Source organism: Natrix helvetica (assembly GCF_964273705.1).
Source record: "Natrix helvetica genome assembly, chromosome: 1".
In the NCBI taxonomy this organism is placed as follows: domain Eukaryota; kingdom Metazoa; phylum Chordata; class Lepidosauria; order Squamata; family Natricidae; genus Natrix; species Natrix helvetica.
The window spans coordinates 111,270,271-111,291,668 of NC_138548.1; the positions used below are offsets into that span (position 1 = coordinate 111,270,271).

Sequence of the window (21,398 nt, forward strand, 5' to 3'; positions counted from 1 at the left end):
TATTTCCTTGAGCAGAAAGCATATTATATGGGCACGGCATAGCTGCCCCAGATTCTGACTTTTCTTCTCTGATTAGTGCTATAAAAAGTATTTCGAAATCAACAGTCAAGCACAAAGCAAACCTTTTCTCTGTTACATTTCTCCTGTCTAATATTGATATTACAATAAACATGCAAACATTGGAGATCCGAATGTTAATCTTGATTAATTTCAGACAAAGGTTGTACATATCCTCGCCATCAGAAATATAAGTGAAGGATTTTAAATAGGTGTTTTGATGTTTACAACACAGAATTGTGTTTCCAATCACACATGAATTGTTGCATTCATTCTATAGAACATAAACACACAAAAAAGGAATAAAATGTTTCACTAGGCTGCTACACGCAGGGAAGTCCTTCAGATATGGAGAACTAAAACTTAGCCACATCAAATCAATGCACCCAACATGATGATCAGAACATTCTACAACCAAAAGGAAAACAAAATATTGCATGTCAAATTCTGTGGTCCATTTCTCACCCAATGCCTGGACTATAAATAATAAGACATTTTTACGTTTTTCAAATAATTGTGTTCTACTGAAAACAATAATACTTCTGTCTTAATGTTCAAAGTGGTTCAAAAGAGGGAGGGAAATATATATTGAACTATTCTTTGGATTAAGTTAGTGCTGCCAGCAACTTACTGCCGGAACTGCTGTAAACACATCTATAATTAAGAGAGATGGAACTAATCTCAGTCCAAAGGGTGAAACAGCTGTTTTTCCAGGCGTGTGCTTTTCATGCACATGGCAGAAAAATAAAGGACTGTTAGATTTGCAGCAACATGGAGGGAGAGAACTAGATATTTTCCTTAATAGTAGCATAACCATGGCAAAATGGTCTGAACGTTGTATGGATGTAACTATATTTTGACACAAATTGAATCATAAGATGGCCACAGAAACAATGGGCCATCTTAAGGATTTTTGATAGCACAAATAAAGATATTGCTGTCTACGCCTGCTTACAACTGGGTGTTAGCTTAAGCTGGAAAGTACAATTGAACATATTGCTTTTACTTCCCATCTAGTGCTCTTTTGCCCCATTTTCCTCTTTTAGATGCAAAATTAAAGGTCTTTTCATTAGGTATTTTAGAAAACATGCTCCATCATAATACTGGCAAAAACATCATTTAGATGTTAATTAACACTAAGTTCCATTTGGTCATTATTTTGTCCTTTTTGGCTTCTGGCTCTATAATACGAGTTTTGCACCATTTCTGCTGTAGCTACTAGTGCCTCAGCAAGTCATTATCTGGTATTTCTTGGCCACAATAAGTAGTTTAGAATTATTTATATACTTAAATAATTTATATGGTTGCCCATTTCAGAGCTTAAAACTATAGCTACAAACAGCAATCTGGGATGCTTGAAGTTAAACAATACCTCATAAAAACTTCATCAATGATTTGTTATTATAGAAATGGCCAGTACTTAGTAAATATGTATAGCAAAAAGTTGAGGTTTTAACTCTATTTTGTATCCCACTGCACCAAAAACAACAGCTTCCCACCCCTCCTTACCTTGCACCCATTTCCCCTTCTTTACTTTATTTTCTTATTATCTTTGTTTCCGTTTTTATTTTATATTATAATAAACTTCATTTTTTAAAAAAGCTATATCAGCAGTGGAGTTATCAGAATTTCAGGGTGGGCTGGTTTCACAGTGCAGGTGCTGCTGCTGAGAAAACAGGATTCCTGGGTCCAACAAGGCGACTATTTGCAAAGTTACATAGAAGTAAATTGATTTGGAAGTGATGGGGTACTTTTTGAGGGGAGGGTGGGAAGGAATAGAGAATTTTCCAAAACCTGAAAAAAGTCTGCTCATTTAAGTGCCCCACCATCAATTTCACTTGTTTTTCCAAAGATTCAGATTTACCTGAAGGGGAGACCCTGCGTTAAAAATTATTCAAACTTATTCTTAACATTCTTGACATTTCATCTTTTCTCATAAAATAACCCCCAAGAGGGATTAGCACTGCCCAAGCTATGTGAGGGATATTTATTTATGTATTAAATTTATATGCCGTCCATCTTACTGTTGGAGGGACTCTGGGAAAATACATTCTAGCATCCTCGTTCTGCATCCTTATAGGTTATAGCATGCTTATAACCTATAAGCTAGCACGCTTGTAGGTTATAAGCATGCTAGCAGACATGGTTGATTTAGCATGGTCTAGGGCCGTGATGGTGGCAAGCGAAGCCATATTTGCTGGCACACCAGCATCTGCTCCGGAGTGCATGCGCACACTGACCAGCTTATTTTCGGCCTTCTGGAGGGCCAGGGGAGCTTCAGGAAAGCCTCCGGAGGATGAAGAGGGTGAACGGGCAAACCGGAAGTTCGTTCCTGGGTCGCGCATGCATGTGCAGATGGGTGAAGAGGATTGAATTAATGTGGGCACATGTGCATGCTCAATAGCACACAAACAATTGTGGCACACCATAAGAAAAAGGTTCACCATCACTGGTCTATGGTTAAGGTAGCTCTAGAACCTCTACTGATTTATTGCATGTTGGGAAGTGTAGTTTTGGTCCAGGCAATTATGTGGCTTTTAGTATGTCTTTAATATACTTTTAATATTGGAGTCTTCTTGGAGCTGAATAGCCTCAACTCAACCCAATACATCTGGAAAAGATTAGCTTATTATTTTTTTAAGGGAAGAACAGGAAAGCAGAAAGAAAAATATGCATTAAATGACCTTGGAGCAAGAAGTGAAATTAGACTGATTATAAAGCAAATAGCATCCCAAAGAATTATATATGAAGAAATACTGTGTGGTTTTTAAGAATCAGCTGAGAAAGAATACACTTTTTATAATATATACAGTATACATTTGTACAAGCCAAAAATTTAACAGAAATAAAGGATTTTATTTAAAAAAAATTGGGAAAGTTTGCAAACAATGTTGCTGTAACAATGCATTTTTATGCAGTCCAGTCTAGTTAGAGGAGAAACAAAGGCAACCCTCTGAAAGGAAGTTGATGAGAACAGCAGAAGAAACCTATTGCCTTCATAACTGGCATATAGTCCTACAAAAAGCAATGCTCTTCTATGGAATTTTGGATTGAAATAATGGTCAATCGGGGAACTGGTTTGGAGGAGTGGCTGGTTCCAGTGACCCAGGCTGGCAAACCACTACCGGTTCGACTGAACCAGTCCAAACTGGTAGAATCCCACCTCTAGGATACATGCTAAAACTGGAAATTCATTCAATATAGCAATAGCAACAGCACTTAGACTTATATACTGCTTCGCAGTGCTTTACAGCTCTTTCTAAGTGGTTTAGAGTCAGCATATTGCCCCCACAATCTAGGTCCTCATTTTACTCACCTCGGAAGGATGGAAGGCTGAGTCAACCTTGAGCCTGGTGAGATTTGATTTGCCAAACTGCAGGTAGCCAGCAGTCAGCAGAAGTAGCCTGCACTCTAACCACTGCACCACCACGGCTCAATATAAATAGATTTTCAATTTTTCAGTAATCAAATGAAAGGTGAACTCTGTTTACACATCCAGTGAGATACAATATAGCATTAGGCTTAAAGTGGTAAAACATATTGTGAATATAGCCTTTCCCTTTATGTCTAAACTCCATGGAAGAAGAAAACTATTCAGTAGAATCCCAATGTGCTACAGACAATTAATTTCTTTGAAATATCTATGAATATGTTATGTCAAATATGCAGTTTCATACAATGTGTTATACAAGCAATCAAGGGCATTTATAAGCCATTCCTTATAATGGTCTTTCTAGGACTGTACTAACTATTGTCATCTGTACTTTTTTTTAAATGTTAGAATCTATATCTGTTTCAATATGTTACTCTAATGTAAAATAACACTCCAGTTTAAAACTAATAGTTCTGGTGTCCTCAATGTGACACTTCTGAGTGCCAGTGTACCTATTGACTCTTGAACCTTGTATTAGAAAACAAAATCCAGGTTTAATTACACCCTGTATATACTACAGGAGTAGCACCTGGGGAGATTGAGGCTACTTCTCCACTGATGCGTCAGGAAAATCCTTCATTTCTAGAGCCTGCTTAGAACCAAGTCCCATGAAATAATATTTCACTTTCTGATCTGGTTGCTTCCAAGTCTGAATTCTTACATTCCTGTTATGGGAACATTTATATTTACTTTCTATAAACAATATTGTTTTTATTGGCTTTGATGGCATTTTTACTTCATAAATTCTGAATGATTGCATCTATTCTATGAATAAATAACCCTTAGATTAAATTTCCTATGTAAAAAAGTTAGAAATGATAGATTTCTGAATTGCCATAGAGAATTGCCAATTGAACAAGATTATTTTTCAAATCCTAGAACATTAAAAACCCACTAATCAAAATTTTCACCATTTAAATTGCAGAAATATCACATGAATGAATCATCATATAAACTTGTTTAAATAGATCATTTTCTAATTAGGCCACTTCCCAACAAGCCATTTGTACCAGTTCAGGCTCTCTTCCGAACCGCAGCATTCTTATAATGTTGATAACAGTATTTGTGAAGTGTTTTTTTTTCCTGGTTGCATGTTGGTTTATTTGAAACCAGAGGAGAAAAAGTCACTTCCCCCCCCCCCCCCGGCCACAACAAATGCTACAACTCTGCAGAGTTTGGGGGCAATTTCTTTTCCCCCCTGAAAGAAATCCTGATTTCACTCTGCTTCTTGGTAATGAACTTTTAACATCTTATTTCTGATGTCTGCCCATGGGTAAGACTGACCATGTATCTCCTGTCCATGAAAATCTACATCCCTTGGAAAGAAGCTGACAAAAGAGACTGATTAAAAGATTGTTGGGAAGCTACTCACTCACAATTTACAAGCGTAGATGGGTAGCAACTTTATTTTTATATGGAATGGGGAGAGAGGAATCTTGGATACCTCAAAATAGGGGATTACTGATTTGATTACTTTTTGCCCTCTGTTTTTGGTAAGCTGTAAGTGAGCACTGACAGGTTCTCATAACTAACAGTGTTTTTCTTCCTCCCAGCATTTCAAGGTTACCAGAAGTCTCATGTTTTGAAAAGACCGGGAAATCAAAACAATGGTGGGATAAAAGAGCTCTTCAGATTACCTAAGTATTCCTAAAAACACTGTTAGTTATGAGCAACCTGAAGAAACCAATTTTCCCATATCATAAATCTGTTTCTCAATTCTTTTGCTTGCACTATTGTACGAGCAAAAGAGATTTTAATGCTACAGTTTGAAGAGGAAATAACCCAATTAACAGGACCAGAAGAAGGTACATCTTGTCTGTCATCACACACTCATTGTCAACTTTCCCCTATTTCTAAATGCTGGTACTTGGAAATAACACTCAAAAAGTTTACAAACTACCATAGACTACCATGGTAGAGCAGAGGGAATTAGACTGAGTAATATTTAAAGTAATATTTCATAAAGTAATATTTACTTTATGAAAGAATCATATAGAAAGTTAATATGCTCATAAAGCCTGCTGGTAGAGAGACAAGGTCACAATTCATACTAATTGAAACATTATTTGTTTTGCGAATGTAACTTTTTACTAAATGGCATAAAGTTAGGTAGATTCCTTTTCAGTCCAAAGCTTTAAGGATTTCTGAGAGCAAAAATTGCGTTCCATGGGTCAAGATTCTTATGACGATAAAATCATTTGTGCAATTAATTTCTATAGGCTTATTTTATTGTTAATTCTATATTCTGCCTTTTGTTCAGTCACCCAAGACAACTTACACAGGGGCTCCCCTTCCATTTTATCTTCACCATAGCAATCCTATCAGTAGTTTCACCAAAGACACCCAGTGAGTTTCCATGGCTGACGTTGGACTTGACATTAGGTTTCCCCAATTCTAGAGATACTACTGAACCCTGATACCACACCAATTCTCCTAAATCCAGCCTTGATCCAGATGAGTTAAACATAATAAGCAAAGTAAGTCCCAAGAAGCAGAAATGAGAATGAAGAAGGTACTTAAATGGAATACAAAGGTGTGACACACAGACACACCACTGAGATGAGATGCATGTAGAGAAAAACCTGATGACCAGCAACACAGATGTGGACTTGCAAAGAATGAGAAACCACAGAGACCAGTCCTGTTCTGAAACCCAGGTGAGCCAGTTTAATAAACTGGGTCAGGAGAATTAGCCAAGGATCACCTCCATGAAGTCACAAGTCCCTGCTGGCAGTGTTACAACTAGAGACAATATTCACAAGTATATCACCTAGGCAGGAGGGAATATCTGTTGATGTACATTATGTTAGCTTATTCCCTTTCACAGTATAGTTCATTCATATAGAATATCCAACCACTCACCTGGAATATCCAATCACTCACCTGATTGGAAAAATGGGGAACACTATTTTGTTAAAAAAATAAGTTCTCCAAACCTCTTTAAGAGGCTAGACTTAGATGAAGTAATAACAACTAATGCATCTTTTTACATAAATAATGGTTCCTCATAGACTATGAATTGGTTATCAATTACTTAGGTCGGGAAAACATCCTGCTAAACTGAAGATGGTTATTATTTCTTAAATAAGAAGATGGTGTTGGAATGAGAGTAGCATTCTTTCACATGGTTAGTCAACGCTCATGTGGCACTGATTAAGGGATTAATTCTTTATTAGTCCTCTCCCATTTCAATATAAATAGCAAGCTATACTCCTCAGAAATTGTCTTCTTGTGATGCCTTTCTTGATTATTGTTTATTCAATTATACCTACACTTTTGTTATAACTTAAAATTGTGTCTGCATGCAAATTGCTCGTTTCTTGTCAAGAATTCTAACCAGCCAGGCATTTATTTTAATGTGAATTCACATGGTGTGGCGGCTATTCTTTAACTTTATTGGGTATCAGTTGCATATGGAAAGTTCATTCTCTGCAGTGACTGGCCAAAACTTTAAGATTATAATGCAGTCTAGCAGAAGGGCCAAAATTTGTGGCAAGGAACAGTCTGATCAGGCTAAAGTGTTAATGGACAGAAAACCAATAAGCAATCATTCTGCAATGTTCATTTAGTGGGTTCTTACCCTAATTCACTTTCCTGTTATTCATTAGACATTTCTTTCTCTTTTACTAATATGAATAACTACATATACAAAATATGCATATGTTTGTACATATACATACACTATTTGCCCATAGTTAAATGGCATACATTTTGCACATAGAAGATTCTAGCTTAGCTTATACCTGAATGGCTGGAAAAACCTATGCCTAAAACCTAATGTATCCATTGAGGAAGCTGGAGAAAAGGATACAATATAAACAACTTCCAATTATCTAAAAGTTGCAACATTTTGAATATCTTGTAAGTCTTTTCCTATTCCAGCTCTCAGTTTCAAATACTGTTTATCCCCTTTCATTTCCGTATTACATTTGCCTCCAAATGCTTACATAAATTATCTGAAAAGGTTAGGCTTGTCACTAATGTATGGACAAATCTCTTATTTCCCTAAACATAGGAAAATGAAAAAAAAAAGTTCTATTTAGATCGATGGCCTAACTGTATTTTGGATCTATTTAATCACAATGTATTCCCCATATCCTCCCTGTTAACAAATATCACCTATGATCATTTTGTTTGGGAATAACATAATTTACTTTTTTGGGGTGGTAGGGAAGTGACTTTTAGAATGCGAAGAACAGGATTTGAAGAAGGCTAGAGAGGTTAGAAGAAATTGCAGGGACCAAATTTTGTTAGTAAGGCTTTCAGGGAATGTGTCATCCCATTAAGAGAAAAAGCAAAGAGAGCAGAGAGAAGCTCCTTCTGTCTTTGCTCAATGATTTTAAGTTTAGAGAGCAGAGAAAATGGCACACCTGATTCTTTAATGCTAGTTCCTTCCAAAAATTAATCTTGCTTTAAGCTTCCAGGTATTCCCATCTGCTTTCAAAATTCTATTTTTTCAGGATCTAAATTAATCCATTGCTTAATTTTGTTTTTTAAAAAATAATTGAATAAGGTCATTTTGTATGATGTTTCAAAGCATGTCTGTTTATTGGACAGATCATTAGAAGGATACAAATAGCTGATGACACTTCCTGTGAAACAGGGACAGATGGCTCTTAGGGCGGGGCGGGGCAGGGAAGGGCGGGGCCATGGGGAGGAATGAATTTAGGAAATGAGAATTGTTGCAAGGCAGGCAGGGGTAGTGCAAATGGGAGGGAGGTGCTGTGGAGTCTTACTGATTGGTCTGAATGAAATTAGTTTTAAAGTGCAATGTGACATTGAAAAATGCTTCCGGTTCATGCCCTTGCATGAAGCAAAGATAAGCTTTGGAAGCGACTTACCTGATAATTGTTGCACTGATGGCTGGTCATGTGTGCTTAACAATTGTGCCTGAATGGTTTCTACTACTCTCTTAAAGCGACGGCTTGGACCTATCAAAAGAGATGTTACACTGTAAGATAAGGCAGAATATCACAGAATGTTGAGTGTCAGGGAAGAGGTAGGAAAAAGCCTATTTCTTTAATTTTTACATCCAGATTCCTTCCTTCCTTCCTTCCTTCCTTCCTTCCTTCCTTCCTTCCTTCCTTCCTTCCTTCCTTCCTTCCTTCCTTCCTTCCTTCCTCTGATCAATGCATTATCAATGCACATCCCTGCCAAGATATTATTGGTAACACACCACTGTATAGACATGATTTACTAGGTGGAAGAAATACTGTACTGTACTTTGATAGTACAGTATTTCTTCTACTGCTAGCTTTCTTACCATGCTAGCCCCTGCCTCTCTATTCAATAAATTTATCCTCTTTCCACTTTTAATTCTTGTTTCCAAAATTCTTGTATCTCACTTCTCCCAAAGGTGCTTTTTCAAAAGGCAACTGGACTTTGTTTGCTTTTCTTTGAAGTTGTTTCGCTTTTCATCCAAGAAGCTTCTTCAGTTATAACAGTCAGAACTAAATAGGCTTCTTGGATGAGGAGTGAAATGTCTTTACAGAAAAACAAAGTCCAGTTGCCTTTTGAAAAAGCACCTTTGGGACAACCATGGTCTGGGTGACTGAGAATCTCCATAGACATGTATCTCACTTCTTTTGTTCATATGACAACTCATTGTTCTTTGAGATCTTTCTTTCTCTCTCTTTTGATCTAGTTAGTAAAAATGACCAGTTCTCTAGATGTTGTACCTTGCTTGGATGGTATCAATATAAAAGCTAATAGCAATAATTGATGATAGATCTAATAAAATTCTACATTGTTTAATCTTACTTAAGTTTCTATTTTCCTTTCTTAATCATGTTGGTTTGCCTGTAGGTTCCTACACATTTTTAGCTGTCTTCCACAAAGAGGATGTTGGTTCATTTTAGGGATTTTGAATAGCTTTTGTCACCAACATAAGTCAATCCGTAAGTTAAAGAACAAACTATGTTTTAATGACAGCTAGCATAATTTATTAGCCATGAAACTAAACACACAATATGATTCATTATTGAGTGAACTGGGGGTTTCAAAATGTGAATAATAAACAGAGATTAAGTCTACAAAGAATATTCCATGCCACTTGAACTATGTATTAAGCCTGTGAATTGCTTGATAACCCACCCAATTCCTGACATTTTAAGAAGGCAATAAAATTAGTTTTATTGAATGTCAGTACTAGTCAAGCACACCTCTGTGTATACTAGTACACAAAGGTTTATGGAGTTCTAAGACATTTCAATTAATCCTTCTTATTTCAAGTATTAAAAAACATTGGTTTTCCTCTTTTTTACTTATTTTTTTACATAAGCCAAACAATGTGATTCTTTGGGGAAACACTAAATTCTACATGATTGATAAATTAAGCTACGTAAGCTATACTAATTATTTATTTCCATGTGTCCATAATAATTATACACTAGAAAATGGAACCAACTGCATATTTTGAACACTCAGAGTACTCTAGTTGAATATTTTCGCATTAACGTGTTGATGCAACTAGCCATATTTGAAGTAGACCTTTCTTCCCTATCTACATTCTCCACACAAACCCAGGCAGCAGCTTTGAGACAATTCTTTATTTCTTCTGGTTTATTTAAAATAAATAAATAAATAAATTATTTATCAGTTACCTGATAAAAGTGTAAAAGTGACGGAGTAGATCCCATTCTCTTTCTGGGCCTCCCCACCTTCTGTGTATGTAATGTCTACCTGGAACTTCACTGGCTTCTGGAAGACAGCAGGGCCTCCTGTGGACTTGTATTCTGCCCGGAAGCTTGTTTGGGAGATGACACTATGACTGAGACTGGGAATCTAGACCAAATGAAATGACAATTCAGAAACAAATCCTGCTAGCATGATAGAATCATCTCTGAAAAGCTTCCCCACCACCACCCCTTACAGTTTGAAAGGTGATAGAAGTGCATGTTTCTGTTAATTCTGCAATAATTGGTAATGATCTTCGCATTTACTCACTTTATAGCAATAGCACTTAAGACTTATATACCGCTTCATAGTGCTTTTACAGCCCTCTCTAAGCGGTTTACAGAGTCAGCCTTTTGCCCCCAACAATCTGGATCCTCATTTTACCCACCTCGGAAGGATGGAAGGATAAGTCAACCTAGTGAGATTCGATCTGCCAAACTGCAGGCAGCCATCGATCAGCAGATGTAGCCTGCAGCACTGCACTCTAACCACTGCGCCACAGCGGCGCTCTTATGGTTTTTTTAAGAATCGGATGGGTCTGCCACATATATTGATATATTTAAAAAGCTATTCAAGCTATATAGATTGTTTATATTAAAAATAAATTGCTTTCCTTCACTGGGACCTCTCACCATCCAATTATCATGCAGCATTTAAAATGCTGACTTATCTTTTCTAATTTAGATACAATTTCAGCTCCTGTTGAATATGAGTGGCAAAAAAGTACTACTGACGCTTCACAGTTGCTTTTTCCCCATTTCCATCTTTTGTTTTGAAATGGATTGTTTCCTCCATTTCTGGCCCTTTAATATGTTGCTTTCTTTTCTCCAGTTATGAACAGAACATTCCTGAGCCAAGTCTTAATTAGCCAATTTTTGTTACTTATGGGTTGGTAATAATTAGCAGCTTCTTCTTTTCAGAGAAATGAATCATTTGAATTATTATAATTGAATGAGTTTGATCACAAAATTTCTTTTGAATATATTGAAAAAAAGAAGAAGAAAAGAGAAGAAAAGAAAGAACAGTAAGAAAGAAATACGTTTCTCCTCAGGAGAAAATAGAAACTACGCAATTATGAATTATGTGGGTACACAAGCAAATAAGGAGAAACTAATTAGAAGTAATGAACACAAACAAGCAGCATTTTTAAAAAGAAGGGCTGGAAGGCAACTAGTTACCTGCGGGATCGTATTCTGCCCCATACATCCCTGCAACCCATCCGCTCGCACAGAGAGGGACTTCTCCAGGTGCCGTCCACCAGACAGTGCCGAGGGGCGGCGCCTAGGAGCAGAGCCTTCTCTGTGGCGGGCCCAGCCCTGTGGAATGACCTCCCTCCGGATATTAGGACCACCACTGACCTCCGCTCCTTCCCTATAAAGCTCAAGACCCACCTATTCCAAATAGCTGGCCTGGCTCAACCATAACTGCATAACGCTCCTGACGGGTTTTTTAATTCGGTAATTTTATTTAATGGGATTTTAAATTGTGTTTTTTAATTGTCTTCACTTATTAGTCTACCTCCTCCATGCACATGTAGATGTCTTTGTTTTTTATGTATGTATGTTGTCTCTATCTGTATTTTATTTGTTTTGATTGTACGCCGCCCCGAGTCCTTCGGGAGAGGGTTGCGACTAATCAAATAAAATTATTAAATTAAATTAAATTACACAATCCAGATAAAGGCAGGACCTTGGTTCATTGAAATGAGCTCATGTTTTCAGTGTTCTCATACTAGACTTTCCGAGGAGTGTTTGATTATGTGCCACACTAAGCCACTTTTTAAATTCCATGTGGCACCACCCAGTGGCCTTCTCTGGGTTCAGAAATGAAACAATTGGCTTGCATACATCCAAGACTATACCTGTCAGCTCCAGCCAGCCCAGGGGCCCAGAGCTGCCATTCAGGGGAGAAAACCTGACACACCCTATATTGGAAATAGTAAAGAAGCAACCCCTGAATAAGGCAATTACAAACCCCTTCCAGATTGTTGCCAAGAAAAGTACAGAGATGTTCCACAATAGACAAATTAGACTTTGATAAAGACTTTACCTTTATTGTGGAAAAGTAGGTGATTTGTGACTGAGAGACCACATCTGGTTTTGGATGCTTATTCATCCAACTGAATGGGATATTTGCCTTTAACTTTATATGCTTACCGACAGAAATGCATGTACTATATCAGCCTTGATAGAACTCAATGGTTTGTCCTTAATAACCACGAAGATCTGTTCTTCTTTCTCTAGGTTGATAAAATTACCAAACCAGGATTTTTTGGCAAGCCTGAATATACATGTGATGAGAAAAATAAAGAAAAAAAAAACAGTAAATTATAAAAATTAGGAACAGCACAGAATTGTACTACAGGTCTTTCTGCATCACAGAACAGGTATATTGATTTTAGCCATGTCCCCATGACATAGCTTTCATCTCATCTTCAGCCCACGAATAAATCTGACTTAATTTTTTTCTTAAATGTAATACTTCTCAAGTAACATTTGTTGTGACACAATCTAAGGGTGGCCTCACAATAAATACAAGCTATTTCTGTCACCCTCTACCTTGGAGGGAGATCAGGTGACTGCAGTGAGGGAAATATAAGCATCGTAGGGTAGACTGCAGCTGAAAATGGCAATAACAAATTGCATGTGAGTGTAATTTTCATACAACTTAGATTTCATCCCGGAGACCCTGGAACTACCCTTATCACCTAGTATGATGTCATTCACTATGTCAAAAAACCATGTAGTTGCACCTTAAATTTTTATGGGTCAAATGTCAGAAAAGGAAGGCTTAGTATTATTTGTGCAAATTTAGTAGTGCACATTAGTAATGGATATGGCTGTGAGAAAGCTTTATGAGAAAGAAAATGCAGCTGGTTAAAGGAAAACACTGGCAGTACCCTTTGGGGCTATTATTTAAAAGCCTGTCCACAGTTCGTGCATCTTTTGCTGGTCCAGGGTCTTCTAACAGCTATGGTTTTTCTACCCTCAGCTCTCCCAAAATTCTGGGAACACATTCAACTAGTAATGGCACAACTATTGTAATGCATGCTTGAGGTTATTTAGTACTCATACATCCCTCTATAGACAAAATGAAAACTAGTTTATTTGGGGGAGGGGGGTGTCTGTAAAAGTGAAGACACATTAAAAAAGAACATGCAATGCATTCATCCCTCCCTCTTTCTCCCCTACCCTGCCTGGCAAAATAAAACAATTATAGTTTGGTAAAGCTCTCCCTCTTTCTCCATAATAGAGGGTTGAGAAAACTAAGCAGAATTGCTCAAAATATCCAAAAGCCAAAGATGACAATGAGGAATAGTAAAGAAAAAGAGCCACTTATTTAAGCAGGTTATTAAGAAATCTGGAGTAGAGCAAAGAGGGGACACTTCATATTTTATTTGACCATAGCTTTCTGAAATGTACTACTTGATTCAGGAAACCTCAGAACACTCAAAGCATATTAAGAAACTTTGCTGAATCTGTCTTCAGATTCACCACCACCATCACCAAATCAGTATTGACTCTTAGCAACTACATAGATACTGTTTTCTCCAGGCCAGTCCATATATATGTGCATGAACACTGCTTATTATTAATTCCTGTAGGCTTCTGCCAATCTTAAGACCACTTATATATTACTATCTCCCAGCCTATTATGTGCTTTTAAAGTGCAGATTCATGGGGTATAGCTCAGATAAATATTACTAATGGTTATGTGCATATAATAAACTGCCATATTGCATATAGGTATGCTACACATTTTAACAACTACATATTTCCTTTTCCTATAGCGTATATACACTTCCCCATCCACTGAGATATCTCCACCTCTTCATAATGCTTTAACTCTTCCTTCTATTAGGGAGAATACCAAGCTACAAAAAGATACTACTGAAAGCATATGATTTATTATCTACTCAGACATAAAATTGCAAGGGACACATTTATGTTTATCTGTAACAAAATAAATCAGTTGCACTGGAGTATAAAAGAAGGAATAAAAAGACTGTTGACAGGATTGTATGATCCAGAATAGTGATTATAAAGATTTTACATTTCCAGTGATACTGCATAATCAGGAACTTTCTGCGATACAGCGAGTTTTTTAAAAAAATAATTCACAAAATAGAACAGCTCCTTGAAGAATATATTTTTAACTTAGAGGATAATTTAGCAGAGCATGTGATGGAATAATAGCTTTAAGAACTTGTTCACCTCAATAAAAGCTCTTTTTTATGATTTACAGGGCTTTTTTTTTTTTTTTTTTTTAAAAAGAAAGACCTATTTCATGCAGATAAAAACCACAGAGTGGTGGATGAGATGAAACCCTTTTTTGGAGATGAAGAGATGTGATAATTTAGATCAGAAAAGGCTGAAGTTGAAAGTATTAATGTGGAGTCGCATAAAAAAAGCAACAACCAGCTTCAAAATTCTAATAAACAGCATGCCCCATATGCTGAAAAGGTGTTGAAATTAATTCTAGATAATCAAGATGACATGACCCATTTATATACAGAGTCTGCTACTGAGAAATAATTCATGATATGGAAACATTATTTACGCTGATCAAGATCACTGAAGTCTGGTGTAAATGCAGCAGAGGCAATCCAAATGTTTCTCCCTCCATTCACAGCAAAGCTGTATCAGCCTGTCCCTTTAAGGTAGACCCAGGAAGGGAGGGAGCCAGGGGGGGGGGCATAAAGGGAGCAGCAGCTCTGCTGTGAATGGAGGGGAAAATGTTCGGGTTGTCTCTGCTGCATTTTTCATTGAATTCTGTGGCAGAGACAATCTGGACATTTTTTCCTTCGTTCACAGCAGAGCTGCTGCTCCCTTTATGGTCCCTGCCCCACCCTCCCGGGGACTACCTTAAAGGGACAGGCTGATACAGCTCTGCTGTGAACGGAGGGAAAAACGTTCAGATCATCTCTGCCACAGAATTCAACGTTAAACTGAGGAGAAATTTCCTGACAGTGAGAACAATTAATCAGTGGAACAGCTTGCCTCCAGAAGTTGTGAATGCCCCAACACTGGAAGTCTTTAAGAAGATGTTGGATAGCTATTTGTCTGAAATGGTATAGGGTTTCCTGCCTAGGCAGGGGGTTGGACTAGAAGACCTCCAAGGTCCCTTCCAACTCTACTATTGTATTGTATTAAAAGCAGCAGAGACAATCCAAACATTTCTCCCTCTGTTCACAGAAGAGCTGCTGCAGCCTGTCCCTTTAAGATACTTTGACCTCCAGGAGGGAGAGGGCCAGGGGGGACCATAAAGGGAGCAGCAGCTCCGCTGAGAATGGAGTCATACACATATTTTTTCTTACCAGGTTCTGTGAGGGTGGCTTGGTGGTGGTGGTGGTGGCATGTGACTGAGTAGGTGTGGCCATGAGAGACATCGAGTTATCCATGCCCACTCAGTCACAGGATCCCACCACCAAGCCACAGAACTGGTAGTAAATGATTTTGAATTTCACCACTGGTTTTGGTACAGTTATAGATAAAAGTACATCCAGCTCTTACTCTAAAATTAACAATAGTCTTCATGGTTTCTATAATCCTAATAATCGAATCCCAAAATCAAAATTACATTTCTCTTAGTTTCTTGCAAAAAGTTCAAAAGTATCTTCATTAACAAGTCAACCATCTCTTAGAATATTTTTTTCATTTCATACCTCACCCTATTTTCTATAAACTCATTTCTAAATATTTAATTCTTAGAATAGAATAGAATAGAATAGCTTTTCCTTCTTTCTCCTACCCATCTTTATATCCCTTAAATGAAATTCTGAGTTCTGGTTTCCTCTAGTATCTTTTTCTCTTCTCTTGAAATTCTTATCATCTTTCAAATCCACTTATAGTTTCCATGAAGAACTCCAATAAATATCTTGTATTTCAATTTTAAAGAATAATCCACAATGTCTTTTTCAAGTTTGGAATGATTATCCAATTGCATTTGTGGATCCAATGAATCCACCTCAATTGCCTCCAGTTAGAACTGAAGAAGCTTCTTGGATGACAAGAGAAACATTTTCAAAGTCCATCTTCAGTGGTAACAACTGGTTCCAGTAATGAGTTAAAAAGTTCAAACACTTCACAGGCCCATAATCAAATATTTCCTTTAAAGTAGCCATTTTGTGCTCTGTTAATTGACCTTCAAGGTTTTGTCTTACTGTTGATATGTAAACAAAACAGGTTCCTATACAAGAGGTTCTTTCTGATCATTCTTTCAAAGACAAATTTATTTCCATTGAAATATTTGATTTGGTTTTTGGATTTTTGGGAGGCATGCAAAGTTTGAGGCTGTTCTGATATTTCTAAATATTGCAATCCCAGAAATAATGAAAATCACCAAAGAGAAACATTTATCTGTACCTGAAGAAAGTCTCTCTTTAACTGACGAAGAAATTATAATCCCCAAAGTGCATTAGAAATGAGGAAAGTAAGTTGTAGTGCCTTTAAATTTAGACTTCAGTACAGCAATGAACTTGATGGAAGACTCTGCCTCCCTGTTGTTCAACTCACTTGTTGATTGGGGAAATGTCCATTTCCGCAACTTGTTCATGAGGAAAGACAGTCTGGAGGATAGAGGGGTTGATTTCAAATTCCCTCCTTAAGTTTGGTGGAAGAAAAATTGTCCCTTTGAGTAACTGGGAGCAAAATAAACCCCCAGTTACTCACCATCTTGCTTCAGAGATGATTAAATCATCGTTTTCCTAACTGGAAGCTGGTCAGCTAAAGATCCTGATAGTGGAATGCGACTGATACTATTTTTCACTTCTATAGTTGGATGCTTATTATGATGATTTTCTGAGCTGATAATCTTCAGTCATTTTTGGTATAATTACATAACTGTGATTTTGAAGGTTGGTAAAGGTTTTGTGATGTCCAGAACTGAGATGGCAGATAGCTTACTTTTAAGCATCTGACTTAATTTTATTCTGCATAAATATATATTTGTGTCACCAGTCTACAGGTGAAGATTCTTTCCTCCCACTTGGAAGGTTGAGAGTTCAGATCTAGGCAGTGACAGATGTTTCCCTCTCAGGATTCAAAGAAAAAATATCTGCTGTGAACACCACATAGGTGTCAAGAGGGGCATCCGGCTAGTAAATACTTAGTTCCACTTAGTCACCCTGACCCCACCCTGAAGCAAGGAATTACCCATAAAAAGGGAGAAAATATAAATGTAAATATAAATATAAATGCACACACGCAAAATACCATTTTAAGTCAAAATGCTCCTCTCTCCATGTAGTTCTGTTATTTTTCATTTTACAGAGGATAATTGAATCCAATGAGGAAAGAGAAAGAGGAAGAAAAAAAGCAAAAGGCAATAGTAAGATTCAGAAGAACTTGAATTTCTAAATAAGAGATATCTGAAAATATAGAATTAACACAAATAATTAACCTTGGTCTACTCTGTCCCCAGGCAACAAAAATTTGGTTAAGGTAGAAGCAAGGAGACACGCCAATGAGTATATAGAATATTAAATTTGATGTTAATGTTTTCTACGAAAAATTCCCTTTTTGTCAATTATTGATTAAACACATTTTGAAGGACTTAATCAACTAAATTTCTACTGGGTTTTAGGAGTATTTTTGTAAGCTGTAATCCCAGTGGCTACTTGCATACCCTATGTCAGTGATGGCGAACCTTTTTTGCCTCGGGCGCCAAAAGCACATGTGCGTATGTGCGCTATCGCATGTGCTTGAGTGCCCATTCCTATAATTTAATGCCCCCCCTGCACCGTGTCCCTGCACAGCTTTCTTGGAGCCTCCGGAGGACAAAAAACAGCCCAATGCGCAAACCAGAAGTCCGTTTCCAAACTTCAGGGAAGTCTCCGGAGGGCGATTATGGCGGAAAATCAAGCCTGAAAATCAGCTGGCTGTCATGTACATGCTCGCTGGAGCTGACAGGGCAACGCCTTGCGTGCCCTCAGAAAATGTATATGTATTTCAACAATGTTCTCAATTAAGGAGGGAGGACACACCCTGGACCTTGTTTTTGTTTCTGGCCAGTGGTTGAGTGATCCGGGAGGAGGGGACGTAACCATCACTCCCCTGTCATGGTCAGATCACTCACTCCTCAGACTCGACTTCCCTGGTGCTACCCCCCACTGCGGGGAGGCGGAACCTGAAAACACTAGATGGTTCCGCCCCAGGCGCCTGATGGAAACAGATAGGTTCCAGACGGAGCTTGGGCCACCTCCTGCAACCCTGACCCGCCCCCGGGTAGAGGACCTGGTGGTCGCGTGGAATAATGCGACTACCGGGGCCTTGAACCGGGTGGCGCCTTTGCGGCCTCTCTGGCGGCAACGATCCACCCTGGCCCCTTGGTTTACTGAGGAGCTAAGGGTGATGAAACGCCGTAAGAGATGCCTAGAGAGTCGTTGGAGATCCTCCCGTTCCGAATTTGACCGAACACAGGTACGAGCCCATTTAAGGACGTACCTTGTGGCACTGAGAGCGGCCAAACGTCAATATTGTGCCGCTCTCATTGCATCCGCAGAGAACCGCCCTGCCGCCCTGTTTCGGGTGTCCCGCTCCCTCTTGTTCCAGAGGCCGCGGGAGGCCCCTTTACAGGGTAGGGCAGAGGAGTTTGGGAAATACCTGCAGGATAAAATCGCTCAAATTCGGAAGGATTGGGTCCCTGTCAGTGGTCCTATGGAGACGTCCGTGGCGAGTCTTGAGACTTCGATCTGGGAGGAGTTTGACTTGGTTGCCATCGAGGATTTGGACAGAGTGCGTGGACGACTGCGATCCACCACATGTTTATTGGACCCGTGCCCCTCCTGGCTTGTACTGGCATCCTGGGAGGTTACACGTGACTGGCTCCTGGGCCTAGTGAACGCTTCGCTGAGTGAGGGGTCTCTCCCGGCCTCTTTGAAAGAGGCGGTGGTGAGACCCTTGCTCAAGAAGCCTTCCCTGGACCTTATGGAGCTGGCCAATTATCGTCGTGTCTCCAACCTTCCCTTCTTGGCGAAGGTTGTAGAGAGTGTGGTGGCTTATCAGTTTCCATGGCATCTGGAGGAAGATGATTACCATATTTTTCGCCTTATAAGACGCACTTTTTTACTCCAAAAAAGAGGGTAAAAATCTGAGTGCGTCTTGTAAGCCGAATGTAGCCACTGGGTCATCTGAAAATGGGGCAGGCAAAGAGGGGGCTGCAGAGATCGTGATGGCTGGAAAGGAGAGAGGTTTCGCTTTCAGAGCTCCCGTTCGGCTGGGCTCCCGAGAGGGCTTAGGCAGTGGTGGCGGTGGCAGCGGCTCCTCACATTGCTGGGGCGCTGCTTTAAGCTGCCCTCCTCCTGCAAAGAAAGGTGCCTCAAGGCTTTGGCTCCTGAGACCGGTGCGCTGCCATCCAAAATGCTGGTACCACGATCGCTGCAGCGCCCGCTTTACCTGCCGCTTCTCGGGCAGTTCCAGGCAGCAGAGATCGTAGTAATAGCATTTTGGATGGCAGCGCACCATCTCAGGAGCCAAAGCCTTTGAATCAAGTTTGATTGTGTCCCATCTAGCGTTCTCCACCCCCACCCCCAAATCTCTCCGGATCCGGAGAGATTTGGGGGTGGGGGTGGAGAACGCTAGATGGGACACAATCAAATCGAAGCCTTTGAATCAAGTTTGATTGTGTCCCATCTAGCGTCCTCCACCCCCACCCCCAAATCTCTCCGGATCGGGAGAGAATTGGGGGTGGGGGTGGAGAACGCTAGATGGGACACAATCAAATCGAAGCCTTTGAATCAAGTTTGATTGTGTCCCATCTAGCGTCCTCAACCCCCACCCCCAAATCTCTCTGGATCCGGAGAGATTTGGGGGTGGGGGTGGAGAACGCTAGATGGGACACAATCAAATCGAAGCCTTTGAATCAAGTTTGATTGTGTCCCATCTAGCGTCTTCCACCCCCACCCCCAAATCTCTCCGGATCCGGAGAGAACTTCATTCAAAGGCTTTCGCTCCTGAGATCGAAGGAGGGAGGGAGAAAGGAAGGATAGGAGGATAGGGAAAGAGGAAAGAAGGCAGGCAGGCAGAAAGGAGGGAGGTGTAAGGAAGGAAGGAAGCATAGATAAGCAGGAGGGAAAGAAGGCAGGCAGGCAGGAGGAAAGAGGAAGGAGGGAACTAGAAGGGAGGCAGGAAGGAAGGGAAGGAGGAAGGGAGGGTGGAAGGAAGGATAGACAAGTAAGAGGGAAAGAGAAAGAAAGCAGGAGGGCAGAAGGGAGGTGGAAGGAAGGAAAGAAAAGCAGACACGCTGGAGGGAAAGAGGAAAGAAGGCAAGCAGGCAGGAAGGAGGCAGAAGGAAGGAGGGAAGGATGGAACTGGAAGGGAGGCAGGGAAGGAGGGAGGGAGAAAGGAAGGATAGGAGGATAGGGAAAGAGGAAAGAAGGCAGGCAGGCAGAAGGGAGGGAGGTGCAAGGAAGGAAGGAAGCATAGATGAGCAGGAGGGAAAGAAGGCAGGCAGGCAGGAGGAAAGAGGAAGGAGGGAACTGGAAGGGAGGCAGGAAGGAAGGGAAGGAGGAAGGGAGGGTGGAAGGAAGGATAGACAAGTAAGAGGGAAAGAGGAAAGAAAGCATCTGAATGTACTAAACATGAGTCTTCAGGGAAAAGATGGATACATTGTGAAAACTCAGCTGTCAGTTGATCTTAATGTTATGAAATGAAAAGTATGCCATTTGCAATTAACTTGGCATAAAATAATTCATTTGCATTTAATTGTTATTGTTCAAAATATGTTCGGAAAAATGTTCGGCCCTCCAGCATGTTCACTTCATCCAATCTGGCCCTCTTTGAAAAAAGTTTGGACACCCCTGTGTTACATGGTTGACATAAAATTGTTCTTAAACTGCTGTTAACTTTATACAGTTGATATAAAATATTTTACTATAGTATTTGGTTCAGAATCTTTTTTTTCTAGATTTTCCTCCTTTAAAATTGGGTGCGTCTTATATTCCGGAGCGTCTTATAGGGCGAAAAATACGGTATCTAGATCCGCGCCAGTCCGGCTTCCGTCCCGGGCACAGCACGGAGACGGCCTTGGTCGCGTTGGTAGATGATCTCTGGAGGGCCAGAGATAGGGGTTGTTCCTCTATCCTGGTCCTATTAGACCTCTCGGCGGCTTTTGATACCATCGACCATGGTATCCTGTTGCGCCGACTGGAGGGGCTGGGGGTCCCGGGCACCGTTTTGCGGTGGTTCGGCTCCTACCTTTCCGGTCGGATGCAACGTGTGTTGGCAGGGGAGCA

General features: G+C 39.7%; 1 protein-coding gene across 2 annotated transcripts in view; it reads right to left on the reverse strand.

Moving 5' to 3' along the window:
* Positions 1-21,398, reverse strand: part of BRSK2 (BR serine/threonine kinase 2) — a 486,050-nt gene that overhangs the window by 19,472 nt on the left and 445,180 nt on the right. For both annotated transcript variants that reach the window (XM_081938190.1, XM_081938191.1), the window contains exons 16-18: positions 12,322-12,445; positions 10,093-10,273; positions 8,332-8,421 (exon numbers count right to left, since the gene is read on the reverse strand). In XM_081938190.1, coding sequence (XP_081794316.1) covers positions 8,332-8,421; positions 10,093-10,273; positions 12,322-12,445 — 395 coding nt within the window. The remainder of the gene's footprint in view (positions 1-8,331; positions 8,422-10,092; positions 10,274-12,321; positions 12,446-21,398) is intronic.